This window comes from Leopardus geoffroyi, chromosome A3 (assembly GCF_018350155.1).
Source record: "Leopardus geoffroyi isolate Oge1 chromosome A3, O.geoffroyi_Oge1_pat1.0, whole genome shotgun sequence".
In the NCBI taxonomy this organism is placed as follows: Eukaryota; Metazoa; Chordata; class Mammalia; order Carnivora; family Felidae; genus Leopardus; species Leopardus geoffroyi.
The window spans coordinates 65,117,506-65,131,894 of record NC_059336.1 but is presented as its reverse complement, the minus strand read 5'-3'; the positions used below and the strand labels follow the sequence as shown (position 1 = coordinate 65,131,894).

Here is a 14,389-nt window from a genome sequence, read left to right as displayed (position 1 = left end):
CTTTCCTGTCCCCAGTCTCACTATGGATTTTAACTTTAGCCTGTCTTCTAACTCTCTGTGGGACCAGAAGCAAATTACTTTCACCTCAATTGCACACTCTCTAAATGGAATAAAAATGGCTCTGCCCATTCAGAGGACAGCTAGGGGTTTTATGGAAATGACAGATGTTTAGCATTTTCAAATTCCTTGAAAGGAGGATTCTTTGGCAGTACCAAATTCATAGTAAAAAGGCTGTTTTCTCAAGGAGGAAAGGCCTTACCCTAATACCTGAGCTTTATCCCCTAGTAGTGCCGGAGCTATTTAATTTCAGCTCTGCCATCACTAGCCTGTATGTTTTTGAGGACTACTTTTTTTATTTGCTCTCTTCTTTCAAATATTCACAGGCACTAATCCACATTATGGCTTTACAGCCAGTAAATTAAATTATATGAATTCTAAACACAGTGTTTTTGAGCTATAGAGAGTGTACAGCCTTTGAAACCACTAAGTTAATTTTGTCCAACTTTTACTGAGTAACTCAAAAAGAGCCAAACTTTTTCCTTTTGAATTTGGTTTGAAAAAAAAAATAATAAGTTGTTCCCAGGCAGTGGTCCTTGGGTGCCAAAGTTTAGACGTGATCTAAATCTTCTGTCTGCATTGAATATTCCCCAAAGTAAAGGGTTAAGGAGTGTTAATGAAGAGGTGATATATGACAGCTTTTTCCTTACCTACATCCTTGCAGTCTCCGATGTGTGACTTGGGGCACATCACTTAATCTATCAGAGTTTTGATTCTCTTGTCTGCAAATCTATATCCACAATAAATTTTTGAGAGAGTTCAATGAAATCATCTTTATTGAGCACTTTCAAAGTGTGTTTATCTGCAGGTAAAATCCTACTTCCTGTTTCTAGAAGACCAGGTGGAAGCGGAAGATTATTTATTCTGACATAATGTCTTTGCTTAAAATTAGACTTAGTAAGCTCATTCGAGGCAGAGGCTCTGTCACCGTCTTTCATAGTCTTCTTCCACAGTAAATAAATACTTAGTGAAAAAAGCTGAATATGCTTCTCTAAATTATTTTTCAGATACTTCAAAATGCTTTAGCATTTTGTCACATTCCTTTGAAGAGCTGTGTGTGTGTGTGTGTGTGTGTGTGTGTGTGTGTGTGTGTGTGTGTTTAAAGCAACCAGACTCCATGGAAAGAGGATGATCAAGCTGAGTAATATAGGATTGTTGGGGTTTTCTCTGGTTCTTTTTATTGGAGAGGAGGTGTTGTTGTTTTAAAAAATGTAAGAAAACTAATTTCCCTTTGTCACTTATAAGTTTATTTCTAAGGCAGCTCCTAAAACAGATTTTAGAAATAATGTGATTACATCATTTCAGTGCATGATGCCTTCCCATTTTTATCTACTCATACCCATTTGGATGTATATGTATATACATTTTTAAAATTACAGTTTTAATTATATTATCATCACACAGTATACCATAACCTAGCAAGTGGTTCTGAAATAGGAAAAGCCACATAAAAATCAATACTACTTATTCTTTGTGGCGTTGGTTATTATTTCACTGATCGTAGATGTTTTGTTTGATGCAACTGTGTAAGCACACTGGCATTTTTTTTATAAAGCTAATTCCCTCTACTAAATTGCTAAAATAAAATAAAACAGCTTTCTAAGGATATGTTCTCTACAGACAGTTAATGCAGTGTGCATGCCATGTCCAGTTTCTATGCATGTATACCAGATCTTTGAAAAAGAAGGAAACATTTGAAGTTCTTCAGAAGTTAGAAGCAGGTAATAGTGTGATGCTTCTAAACCAAGTCTTTTGGAAGACAAACTGCTTCTTAGTCTATGACAGCTCCTTTTCAATTGCTCTTGTTTTTTGTTTTTATTTCTGCCACTCATAGATGCAGGGGGGTGTTCAGATGCAGGGTTTGTTCAGATGCAAGGGGTGCTCCAAAGACCTGCCAACTGATACCAAGCCAGTGCCGCCGAAGATGCCCCTGGCTGCCGCCTGGATAGCCCCATACCATTTAAAACTCTACTCTTAGATAAAAGTCCATAAGGGCTTTCAGAGCAATTCCTGTATCCTTTCTTGAAAGGGTTACATTTTTTAAAAGTTTATCTGCAGGCCTCAGAAGCCAGTTGGCTGTAAGTTCTTGTGAAAAAATTGCTTGCGGTAAGTTTCTCTGGTTGATCACATGCTAAGAAAAGCCACTGAAGGGTTATCTTCAGTTACCTACCAGCTTCTCCAATACAGTAGATTCTGTGGGCCTCTCCCTAAACGCACTGTACTTGAATTTACCATTACTCATGGATTTTGCACCAGCAAAGAGTTTTAAGGATTTTGGCCCAGTTCAGTGTCTCAGTTTAACACAGAGGTTAGACGATGGATGATTAAGGCGCAACTCACATTGCTGCCCCTTTGACATGGCTGCTGACACAGCAGATGCGGTAAAGCTGGCACTCTTCCTCCAAGCTGAACTAAGCGTGTACTGCTGTGTGCCCACCTGTGTAGTTGCAGCTCCTGTAGGTAGTGTGAAAGGAGTCCCGGGTCTTTCTTTTCTGCCACAGTGGAACTTATACTTGGTCTTTAATATTAAGAGCAGTACATTTGAAAATACACATAGAACCTGTGGTATTGGCATAAAAAATTATTTGTGAACTTTCATTTGTGTCCCACCACTTACGCTACAATCATAGTTAGAATGTCAGGCTTTCTCCTAGAGTACAAGCTCTCCTTTTAAATCACTGAACATCTCCCTGAATTACAAATCACGGCCTGCTTTGTCTGTACCTACTCACTTACAAAATGACCATGCTCTTGCATTTTATGTTTTGTTTACTGATAAAATTGCAACTGAGTCAAATGAATGGATAAAAATAAACCAGTACTAAAGTTTCTTGGAAATGTTGAGAGTGGACAGACGACTTCAGGCCCTCAGCCCTTGCAGCCTGGCTCTTTGCGAAATTGCGAGGCCTGTGTGTTGGGCCCACACACAGGCTAGGAGCCTGTTGCTAAGAGCAAGTTGTTTTTAAAGCGACCGACTTGCATCACCATGGTTCTCCTGTGCTCCGTGGAGTGCTGTGGTGCTTTAATGCCACAACGCCGGTCCCCGGCTCCCAAACTGAACGGATATATCTGAAGTCTTACGAGTCTCAAGAATTTCTTATTCTTTGGGGGAAAATCTTGCAAAGATTAACTCTGTGAGAGGAAAACCCTTGAGTATGTAACAAGTTTCTGTTGCAAATATCAGCGATTTTAGGTTATATAAGCATTCTGCTTGAAAAACAAGCATCATCTCTGCTGCAAGGTCTGTGTTTTAACTTTGTGCAGATGTGCGCTAAAAGAACATGATGTGCTTATTTGTTGCATTTATGCTACTTTCTTACTTAAGTAAGATGGATGAAATTTCATATTAAATAAAAACAGCAGCTCTGACGGCAGTCCTTAGCAAACTGAAAAGCCTTCCAGAGACAGTGGAGAAAATGACACTGTGACTTTAATAACTCATTCACGTTTGAGAGAATTGTCTACATAAATGCATGTATGTAATAATTTCTGTGTGGGATTTATCAGTATTAGCTGTCTCATGTGTAAAACTAATCTGCCATTAAATCATGTTGGTGAAATGTTACCAGAAGTATTATGTTTTATATATATCCCTTATTTTGACATGACTGCAGGTATAAACAGATACGCGCTGATGTGTGTGGCATGAAACTCCAGTCAGTGAAAATGGCTGTGTGGCCTTGGGCAAATTATTTAACTTCCCTGAACCTTAGTTTTCCTATTCTGTGTGATAGGACACCTAGCCTTTAGGATTATTGTCAGGATTAAATGAGCACATCGATCGAGCACTTGCGTAATTCCTGGCACTTACTTGTTAGTACACGTTCACCTCCTTTCTGTGTTCCAAGCTTCATAAAAGGCAGTGTGTTTTTATATGGCATTTTTGAGGCAGAAAGTACTTTGTATTGAGTATTACTTAGCCTATCCAGTTCTAAAATGAAACTTTGTATTACATGTTACTTACCACATTCAACTCCAGGGTGAAAATTCAGAATATGTAGAATAAAATTTTCTTAGGCTATTTAAAGAACACATATTTATTGAATGATTACCAACTGTAAAACATTGTTTCCTATCATTTACAGTTGAATGTATTTGAAATCCAGGAGGGGAGCAATCAGTCTGAATGCTATATTCCCAGTTCATTTTACAGTCCCCCTTTTGTTTGCTATTTTTCCTTTTTCATCAACCCTGTTGTAACTTTAAGAAAGTTGTCAAAATAAAGTAGCATTTGACTTTGTTCCATAGTCATTTAAAAATAGGATTGATCAATACGAAACATTAGCCAGGAGCACAATTTGGTACTTTTTTATTGATTTCAGTTACCAGTGCCCTCGGGCTTCTGGTGTGATAATGAAAATGATATATGAAATATGCACCCAGGTTAAACAGACCAATTTTCTTCTTACATCTGCAACCACTATAAACAGAATTCTTTATATGGAAGTGGCTTTGGAAGCAGTTTAGTCTCACGCGCATGGGCACGCGCATGTACACACACACATGCACACACACACAACCTTAAGACTCCAAGCAGCCTCCTAAGCCAGTGTTTTTGTTATTGAGGCCAAGACTTGTACAGTGCTTTGGAAATTTTCTGCCATTTAGTTACTTTTATTAATTATAAAATGCCATTCAAAGTTATAGATTTACAGCCCATGAATATGCTTTGGCATCTTAATGGTGATTATAAGCCAGAATCTTGAGGATTTGAAAGATGTTCTACTAAATAACTAGTTACAGACCCATCAAGCCAAGAGGATAAATACCGGGGAAGCCTGCTCAGCAGGGCATATGCATCATTTAGAAAGTTGTGCACAAAAGTTGGCTGTGGTCAGAAGTTGTCGTAGGTCAGCTGTCCCGTCAGTCATCTTCAGCAGCTGTTCCCTGTCACCAGGGCCCTTATGTGCTACTGCCTGTCCAACAGCACCAGCAGATACTGGCTACCTCTCTGGTGGGCTGGAGAAGCCATGGACACACACACTTATAGTGTAGTTCTTACTGGCCACCAGCTTAGACAGCGACCAAGCACCAATTCCTTGGTCTTTCATTAGACCATTCACCAAGATCTACTCTCTAGAGAATTAGTTGGATTTTGGGGAATCTATCTGTTTTTCAACAAAAATACAGCCATGGGAATATAGAAAGATGGCATATTTGGGCCCAAAGAGATGCCCTCAGTGAGAGATGAGAGAGCTTTCTCCACCAGGTGCCAGATGATCAGTACCACATGATCACTGAAGAGGCTTTTCTGGTTGAACACAACAACGCAGAACAAGACTGGAAATGACAAGCATTCCTTTTGCGATAATGCAGCACCCTGCCAAATGGGATACATCCCAATTCTGATTATAGACAAGCCTCCAACAGTTTTCTTTTTCCCTTCTTGTGTTCCAGAGACATCCTTAGAGGAAAGGATTTGAGGGCATTAGTATCACTATCTGTCTGATTACTGTGTTGACATTTTTAAAGTGCCATTAATCATAGGAAATGGAACTTAATGATGTTGAAAAATACCCAGCCAAGAACTGTCAAGAAAGTTAGCTACGGCCCAATATTCAGATGAAACTGAAGGGGGTAATTCCTTAACCCTTTGCTTTTTTCTTAATTATTACTGAACTCAGAAGCTAAGTAATTGAGAGGCAGCAAATAAGGGAATGCTAAACATAGCAAAGGGAAATTGAGAAAGGCAGGTATTTTTATTTTGTAAATATTGCAACTACAATTTATACAGCATATGAAGATAATATTCATCTTAAGATGATGTAATTGAGATCTTACTTGCCTCTACCCCTTCCATTTTGTAAGAAAGTTATTTTTTCTTTTTGATATCTCCTCCCATATTTTTTCTGTGGACTCAATACTTAATATACTTGATATAATCTATTCCATGTGAAGCTTGACTGGCGATGAGATTTGAGAATTCGTAGGCTGACAGTATACCTGCACAGGTAACACTGCCGTCCTGGGGCCACAAAAGTAAAAAGCAGTGATATGGCATATGAAAAGAATAATTCCTTTGTCAAAAGCTGGCAGTTCTTACTGGATATTTTGCTGGATTTTGATAGCATCAGTTCTTGTTTGCCTGTTAGCGAATTTAAATTCAAGTAAGTGTTCCTAACTCAAATTTAGGAAACATGAGGTAAACTGAGGTATCCTTACTTAGAAAATATATATGACACTAAACTCTAATGAACATTACACTGTAAAGTGTTTCTGATCCTGATTTTGAGCAGGTGCTTCATTGGGAAACAGCACAAGAACCTAAATTTATCGCCTCCTCTTTTTTTTTTTTTTTTTCCAAGATAGATCATTCATCATAGCACGGGACACATAACAGATATTCAATCAAGACTGATTGATTGGTTGATTAATGGTACATGGATCTGAGATGAATGAATTTTACGGTGACCTCTTTGAAAAATAAGTAATATTTGGAAAATAAGTAATATTATTAATAAGTGTTGGGCTTTTTTTGTCCCTGCAGGTTTTTGTCATTCATCAGAGGGACGCTGTATGAGATTGGAAAACCTGAAATGGAGCAAAAAATAAATTCGTTCCTTGAAAAGGAGGGCATAGAGAAAATTGCAGAAAGTTTGCAAACAACAGTTCACACCTTACAGGTCATCATAGATGGTCTCAGCCAGCCTGAGAGCTTTGACTTTCGAACAGGTAAATAATTAAACGTGAATAACAGCACCTTTTACTTGTATAGCTCACGTTATCTCCCGTGGCCCTCACAACAAACCTCTGCCATAAGCAAAAACGGATATTATTCTCCATTCTGTACGTGTGGAAACTAAAGCACAGTGACCTTTCTTCAAAGTCATTGCAGGTAGTTAGTATCCAGAGCCAAAGCTAGAAGCCCTGTCTTCCCACTCCTTATCCCATGCTTATTTTCCATCACACTAGACTTAAATGCATCACACACTGGCTGCTGTGTGCATGGAGGCACACATTTTTCATAATCCTTTTGTAAGCTGTTATCTCGTAGGAGCCAGAAGTCCAAGGTGAAGCATTCAGTTCATAAACTAAAAAGTGAATCTTCCTCCTAAATTACAGCCTTCCAGGTTACTGGATTCTGTGTCAGCGAACACACTGAACAAATAAGATACTATCTCTCTGTTGACTTTCCTTCTAATTAAAAGTGCTCTCAGTTTTCAGCGTAGGTAGATGGTGAGGGAACAGCCATAGTTGTTGAGAGCAATGACCCGATGAAAAAGAATTAAGGGATCAAGTGACCTACTTCCTAAAGAAGTTTGAATAGGAAGCACAGATTTAAATGAATCTGTACTTGTATCATAACCAGTTTTATGACACCATGTTTAGGGCTTGACTCTTTTCAGTCTGAGTTAGGCTCTGTTGAGGGGGTTAGACATGCTTCTTTGAAAAGGTTTAAAGGAGTTTAAAAACACACCCAATAAGAGGTGCCTGGCTGGCTCAGTCGGAAAAGCAAGTGACTCCTGATCTCAGGGTTGTGAGTTCAAGCCCCACGTTGGGTACAGAGCTTACTAAAAAATAAATAAATTTAAAAAAGAAGAAAAACTCACCCAGTGAGTTATACTATTCCCTCAACTTTTCTGTAAGTCAGAAATTACTTTTTTTTTTTAAGTTAGAGAAAAAATACACAGTAAGATGTATTACAAAAATGTAGGAGACCCCAGGGTGGTCCGTCCAAAATGGATGTTTCAGTAGACAGATCCACCTTCATTTGGAGTCCTGATGTCCTTGTATGTGAATTCTCTGTTGTTTAGCAGGATACCAGGGAGAGCAGCAGTTCTCAAACCTGGTGGGATACGAGGCTGGTATGCCTAGGACCACCACATATAGAAGACTGGGAACTATTCTCTCTCTAGCTGCAGGCCTCCTGTACTGGGTTTTCTTGTCCATCTTCATTTTTCTGTCTTGGTGTTGATTGCTCCATTATCCTAGTTACATTGTAGACTAAGAGCAAAGATCGACATTCAGATTATATGGTTCAATTAAACAACCAACTGCTAAGTAGAGGTCCTCACCTTGTCATGCCCTTAGTGAGCAGAAAACCTGGGCTCTGGACCAAGCTTACCAGTTACTGCAGTGTTTTATCAGTGTGACAAGTGAAATTTCAAATAAGTCTCTTTTTTTTTTTTTTTTTTAATTTTTTTTTTTTCCACGTTTATTTATTTTTGGGACAGAGAGAGACAGAGCATGAACGGGGGGGGAGGGGCAGAGAGAGAGGGAGACACAGAATCGGAAACAGGCTCCAGGCTCTGACCATCAGCCCAGAGCCTGACGCGGGGCTCGAACTCACGGACTGCGAGATCGTGACCTGGCTGAAGTCAGACGCTTAACCGACTGCGCCACCCAGGCGCCCCACAAATAAGTCTCTTTTAAACTCATTTTGGAATTGACCTTTGCCCTAGTATAAGTCACAATTCTCAAAATGTCTGAAAACTTTTAATACTAAAAATATCCCCAAGTGGGAAGGCAAACAGTCATACTTGAGAAGAGGCAGTTAGTATGTTGGATATTTCCTCATTACAGTATTTATAAATGTTACCTTTTTTCTTTTCTCCGTCTTCTCAAAAATATTCCCTTCCTTGATGCCACATTCTTTCCCTGTACCCATCCCGTCTTCTATTTTCTCAGTGGGGTGATCAGTTCTATTTCTGTTAACACTCTGGTTGCTAGTTAGTTCCTATAATTGGGTTTGTCAGAAGCAGCCCGGTGACAGGAGATTGACTATGTAGGCTTGGCCATCAAAGTGTTAATGTTTGCCTGGTACATGGAGGATTTTCTGATTTCTCAGTGGCCCAGGCTGTCTTCAGGAACATGTTAAGTAGTTCCTGACTCTGATTTTCCATGCAAAATTAAACTAGGCAAGCTGATCAGGAACCCTTGGGGAATCTGTGGCAGCTGAACCTCTGTAAGAAAAAAGAATCTCCAAGCATAAAAACAATGCCTGTGAGATCTCAAGACCATCCCACCTCTGATCCTGATCAATGACTGAGTTTCACTTTGCTTTGACACAGTCGCTGCCCAGTGTAATATTACAACATATTCTTGCTTCTGGAATCCACTACTTCGGTGTCAGGGGAAAATCTAAAGAATCAATTCGTTTTTGCATATTCCTTTTTTATGAGGAGAATGAGATTTGAGGTTTAAAGAGGGCTTTTTTATTTTACAGGCAAAAGGTAAATTAAAAAAAGAAAAACAAACTTGATTTCAGGATGGTTGGACTGGGGGAGGGGAACCAAGAGGTGGCCAGTTGTTAGTACAACTGTAAAGGATAGCTTTAACAAGTAATCAGGATCAAGCCAACAGCTGTGGAGGAAAAGGAAGTGGGATGGGTGGAGGGAAAATGAGGCCTTGGTAAAAGGAGATCCAAGCATAGAATGTTCTTTGTTATTAGAATCAACATTCAGTAATCCTAGGAAAGGGGGCCAAGAAGAGCATGGGAAAATGGAATCCACAGATAACCCCAGAGTCCCACTTAGACTTTTATTTCTACCCTTCTCCCTCATGAAACCTCTGTTGTTGTTTTTGTTTTGTTTTTACTAGAGCCATGATTCCTTGGCACGCTTAATACCCACTTTTTGGGAGGATGGTGTTAACGAACACTGTACGCATACACCGGGGCGAACAAGAAAAGAGGGCTGTAAGGAACTTGAGAGCAGAGATCTGTGTGTCTTCATCTTTGTAGCTCTAGCACCCAGCAGAGTGTATGGACAGGAGCTGATAAATGTTTGATGAATTGAATTGAAGGAGGAGAAAGAAGATTAGGTACTGGCCGATCTGGGTTTCTGAGCCATAGATAGTCAAGAATCTATTAAGTTTTTGGGGCGCCTGGGTGGCTCAGTCAGTTGAGCGTCCGACTTCAGCTCAGGTCACGATCTCACGGTTCGTGAGTTCGAGCCCCGCGTCAGGCTCTGGGCTGATGGCTCAGAGCCTGGAGCCTGCTTCCGATTCTGTGTCTCCCTCTCTCTCTGCCCCTCCCCCATTCATGCTCTGTCTCTCTCTGTCTCAAAAATAAACATTAAAAAAAAAATTAAAAAAAAAAGAATCTATTAAGTTTTTGATTGGGTAAATATATTCAAAATGGATGGAAATTGATTCCTGAATCCCAAATTCATGGAGGGAAATGAGAGAGGAGAGCATTTTAATTTCATCTACACTTGACCAAATGTTGACATACTTTCTACCACCTGTAAACAGTTTGAGAATTCAGGAACTGGGGGGAAAACTCCCCATCTTCTGTCGGGGAAGATCTTACTTTTCTCAGTGTTTGTCATTTGGCCTTGTGTATTCATTGAACAAAGATGTTTTCCCATCACCTCCTCATAAAAAGGAACACAAGACCCTCTATTCTTCTTGGTCCTTGTGTGTACTACTAATGTTTGCATGTTAGCAAGATAGAGTTTGGAGAGAAAAAAGTGTTCAGGTAAATTCTCCTGACCGTTCCTACTATGCGAATGCTGCTTCTCCAGCTGAGATACATTTTCCCTGAAGGCAGGCCTGGGTTTCAGCTTCTTTCATGGCCCCTCTCAATGCTTACTCCTGGTCCAGCATGTAACTGACACGTGGTAAATACTTATTTACTAATGCATATTGTGTCTAGGAGGTACAGGACCTACTATTTATGCTGTCTTTTTTTCCCGTTTCCTTGTAGATTTTGATAAACCTGATTTCAAGAGAAGCATAGTCTGCTTGGAAGACCTGCAGGTTGGGACAGTTCTCACAGGCAAAGTCGAGAATGCCACTCTGTTTGGAATTTTTGTAGATATAGGAGTGGGGAGATCAGGGCTGATTCCCATACGAAATGTAACAGAAGCAAAACTTTCTAAAACAAAGAAGAGAAGGAGTCTTGGACTGGGCCCTGGAGAAAGAGTGGAAGTCCAAGTACTCAACATTGACATCCCCCGATCTAGGATTACTCTGGACCTCATTCGGGTGTTGTGAGTGTCATACTAAAAGTCAAATACTGATTTTATTTCCTCATTTCTACAGGTGGGCAAGAATAAGTCAGATGTTTGTGAATTCTAGGTAGCAGGTGAGAAAGAATTCACTCAATATCAGAAGTATTTTTCAAACGCTTTCCTTATTTTTCTTTCTGAATAAATATTAAAGTAACAGCTCAATTTCTTTTCCCGTGAAAGAAAACAACTAATAGACATCCTTATGGTCTTTACTTAGTAATGATTTTTTGACCCAAATCTTATTTTTTGTACTTCATCTTAGACTCCTTTTGCATTTTGTATAACAAATTGTTTCATTTCTACTTGCCAGCTTGCCTTGCTGGACTTGTATGGAATTGCTTTCTTCATCTGAATTGTACGATGTTTCTTGACACAGAAGGATGGGCAGTGTTTCGCCCTCCCTTTTTTACAGATTTTTTTAAATCAGGTCTTTTGGACTTGATTCATGATTTTCTCTTGCCAAGTAAATAAAAAATAGGCCAATTAGATCCTGATGTGTTCATAACCATCAAGTGAATGGCTCAAAACATTTCTGAGAAGGATATATGTATCGACCCCTACAATAAAGTTCTGTGGCTGGTGACCTTGTTTTTGTTATGTTAACTCAGTGAATGACCTAGGAGTACATCTTGATTAAAGATGTGGCACATATGGGAAGCCTCTGGAAATTGGAAGGATGGCATTCGGTTTGACTTTGCTTAGCACAGAAGGGTATATATTCTTTCTTAAGCATTCAGATTAAACTTCAAAGGGGGGAAGAAATGGCCTTCCTAAAGACTGACTATAGATCAGGTATGAAGGGGCAAGAAAAACAAGTAGATAAAGCAAGTGACTCTTAACTCTGTTTTTGTTCAGTGGAGATGGTGAGTATTAGCATGCCCATTCAGGGTCAAAATTGTTTAAATAGAGCCCATACTAGACTGGTGTTTTGTCCATTCTGGCTGCTCTGCTGATTTGCTTAATGGAGTCATTTGCATGACTGAATGAATACCTGGTTTTCTCCATGTGTAATGAGTGGAAGATGGTTCCTAAAGAGGGTAACCAGTCCTGCGCTTATTGCCTGGAACAGTCCTAGTAAATACTCATTTGTCCTGGTATGATTTTTAATAGTGCTTCTTTTTTATTCCCAAACTGTCCCATTGTGCATAATAAGTCATATGATCACCTTAGTAATATAGTCCCTTACAAAGTGGTAAATTGGACTGTATTTATTGATAGTTCTGCCTGGTAGTTTGCCAGTCTCAAAATATGCAGTCTTCCAACTGTTGTACGTAGATTTTTTTAAGGCAGTAGGTCCCTTAAAAGTTGTATAACTGAAGGCCTGTTTTCCTGACAGTTTCATTTCTGAAACGCTTTTCTCTCTTTGTTACTGGTCTTTAAGAGACAATGGATCTTAATGTTGTACTTTAAGTTGACCTTCCTACACCTTCCAGTGTTCTTCCTAGTTCATAATTTGTAGATCAGTGATGAGTGATATGCACCCAAAGGGTCTTATTCTGAAGCCTGCAATGTAATTTTTAAAAAAATGTTGTTTTTTTTTTAAATTGAAGCATAATTGGCATATAACATCATATTAGTTTCAGGTGTACAACATGATATTTGCATATTTTTCAAAATGATTACCATAATAAATCTGGTTAACATCTATCACCATATATGGTCAAACAGATGCTTTTGGGGAAGAGGTCCTCTCCTTGGCCACTTTAAATGCAGGAACCAGAGCATTTGAAGCATCTCTGTTGACCTGGTAGCTAAGCCTTTGTAGACACAAGAAGAGCTTGATATTGAACTGGGTTGCGTGGCTGGTCCTTTCTAGCCCAAACATGGTGGAAGCTCTATAAGGCCTACACTGGGAAAAGTGGGGCATGTCTCATTCATTATGTACCCCTAGAAAGTAGCATGGCGCTTGGTGGTCAGTATGTTCAACTAATCCTAGTCCCTATCTTACTGATAATCCACAATGTGACTTTGAGCTGGTATCTTTACTTCTCTGGGCCTCCTTTTCCCAAGTTTAAAATGGGCATGATTCTAATAAAGCATTAATTCTCCCAAAATTTATTGGTGGCCTCCCGACACTGACCATACAGTTATGATGGGAAAATAGACCTTATCCCTGCCCTTATGGAGCTTAGAGTCTATTGAGGAAAAAAGAATCTTTAATTGAGAAATCACATGCAAGTATAAAGTTACTTTGAGGATAAGCAATATGATAGCTAGCATGTAATAGAGTGGTTTACTTAGTCAGAAATGTCAAAAAATGTTTCGGAGGGGTTTCACTGAAATGTGAAAGATGTCCAGAAGTTAACTAGATATTTTGCTGACCTTAACAAGAGTTGTTTCTGGTAAATGGTAGGGGTGAGAGCCTGATGGGATTGGTAAATAGCGGGAGGAGTTAGATTGGGGATTTTGAATATAGACAATTTGTTCAGGAGGTTTGGCTGTCAAGCGAGAAGAGAAATCATATCGTGGTTGGCAGGGGAAAATGGGAGTCCAGAGAGAGTTTTTGTGTTTTTTTAAGAAGAAATAATAATATGTACAAATGGAAATGAGCTAGTAAAACAGGAAAATTTGAGACGGGAGACCGAGAGGAATCGCTGGAATGATACCCTTGAGTAGATGAGACTGGGTGGGATCTAGTACACAGTGACTGGTCTGAAATCGGAATACAAACAGTGTGTCCATCTTAACAAGAGAGAAGATTGCATGGGCCCAGACATAGGGAGGAGGACGTGATGATGGAAGCTCATAGAAGGTCTCCTTGGGTCACTTCTATTTCTCTCATTGAAATAAAAAGGAAGGTCATCATAGGAGCCTGAAGATCAGGGGTAAAGAGAGTTGGAGGTGTGAGAAGAAAGGAAAAGGAAAGAAAAGGATGAAAAGAGTGAAAAGCCTAGGGAAATAGAGTGTGACTTCCAGTCAATGTTAAATGTTCCACTGCAGGTTAAGGGTCAGGCAAGTGGAAGATCAGTGCACTTGCTTATATAATTTTCTTCCACCCATCAGCTGGATGGGCACAGGTGGTGAGGTGGATCTAATCAGGTTTGGGAGTTCATCAAGTGAGTAAAATGGAGAGAAGAGCAGGGAAGTTGAGGGAAAGTGGACAAAGAAATTGTTGACCATGGAATTTAAACTCCTTAAGAAAGAGTGTAATGGGAAAATGAGGGGCAGTGAAAAAGCACAGGATTAATGATTGTAGGTCCTGATGGAGTTGGAGGAATGTTAGAGTGGAGGTAACAGAGGACATAATGGGTGAAAGAGTGGCCATCAACAGTGGCAAGCTTAACTTTGAAGTTACAGCTTTCAGGGTTGCAGTGCTTGGTAATCATAAAAAGGGGAGGGGATGATCACAGGAATAAGTAGCAGCGGTAGAAGACCAA

The 14,389-nt window shown here is 39.6% G+C and overlaps 1 protein-coding gene across 9 annotated transcripts in view; it reads left to right on the top strand.

The window, feature by feature from the left end:
* Window positions 1-14,389, top strand: part of SRBD1 (S1 RNA binding domain 1) — a 228,274-nt gene that overhangs the window by 193,145 nt on the left and 20,740 nt on the right. For 6 of the 9 annotated variants that reach the window (XR_006703435.1, XM_045445920.1, XM_045445922.1 and 3 more), the window contains 2 exons: window positions 6,545-6,729; window positions 10,706-10,991. Coding sequence is in view for 8 of the 9 variants with exons in the window: in XM_045445920.1 (XP_045301876.1) it covers window positions 6,545-6,729; window positions 10,706-10,991 (471 nt within the window). In the remaining variant the exon portion in view is untranslated. Of the gene's footprint in view, window positions 1-6,544; window positions 6,730-10,705; window positions 11,596-14,389 lie in introns of those variants that run through there. The other 3 variants (XM_045445925.1, XM_045445923.1, XM_045445924.1) reach the window with 1 other exon arrangement.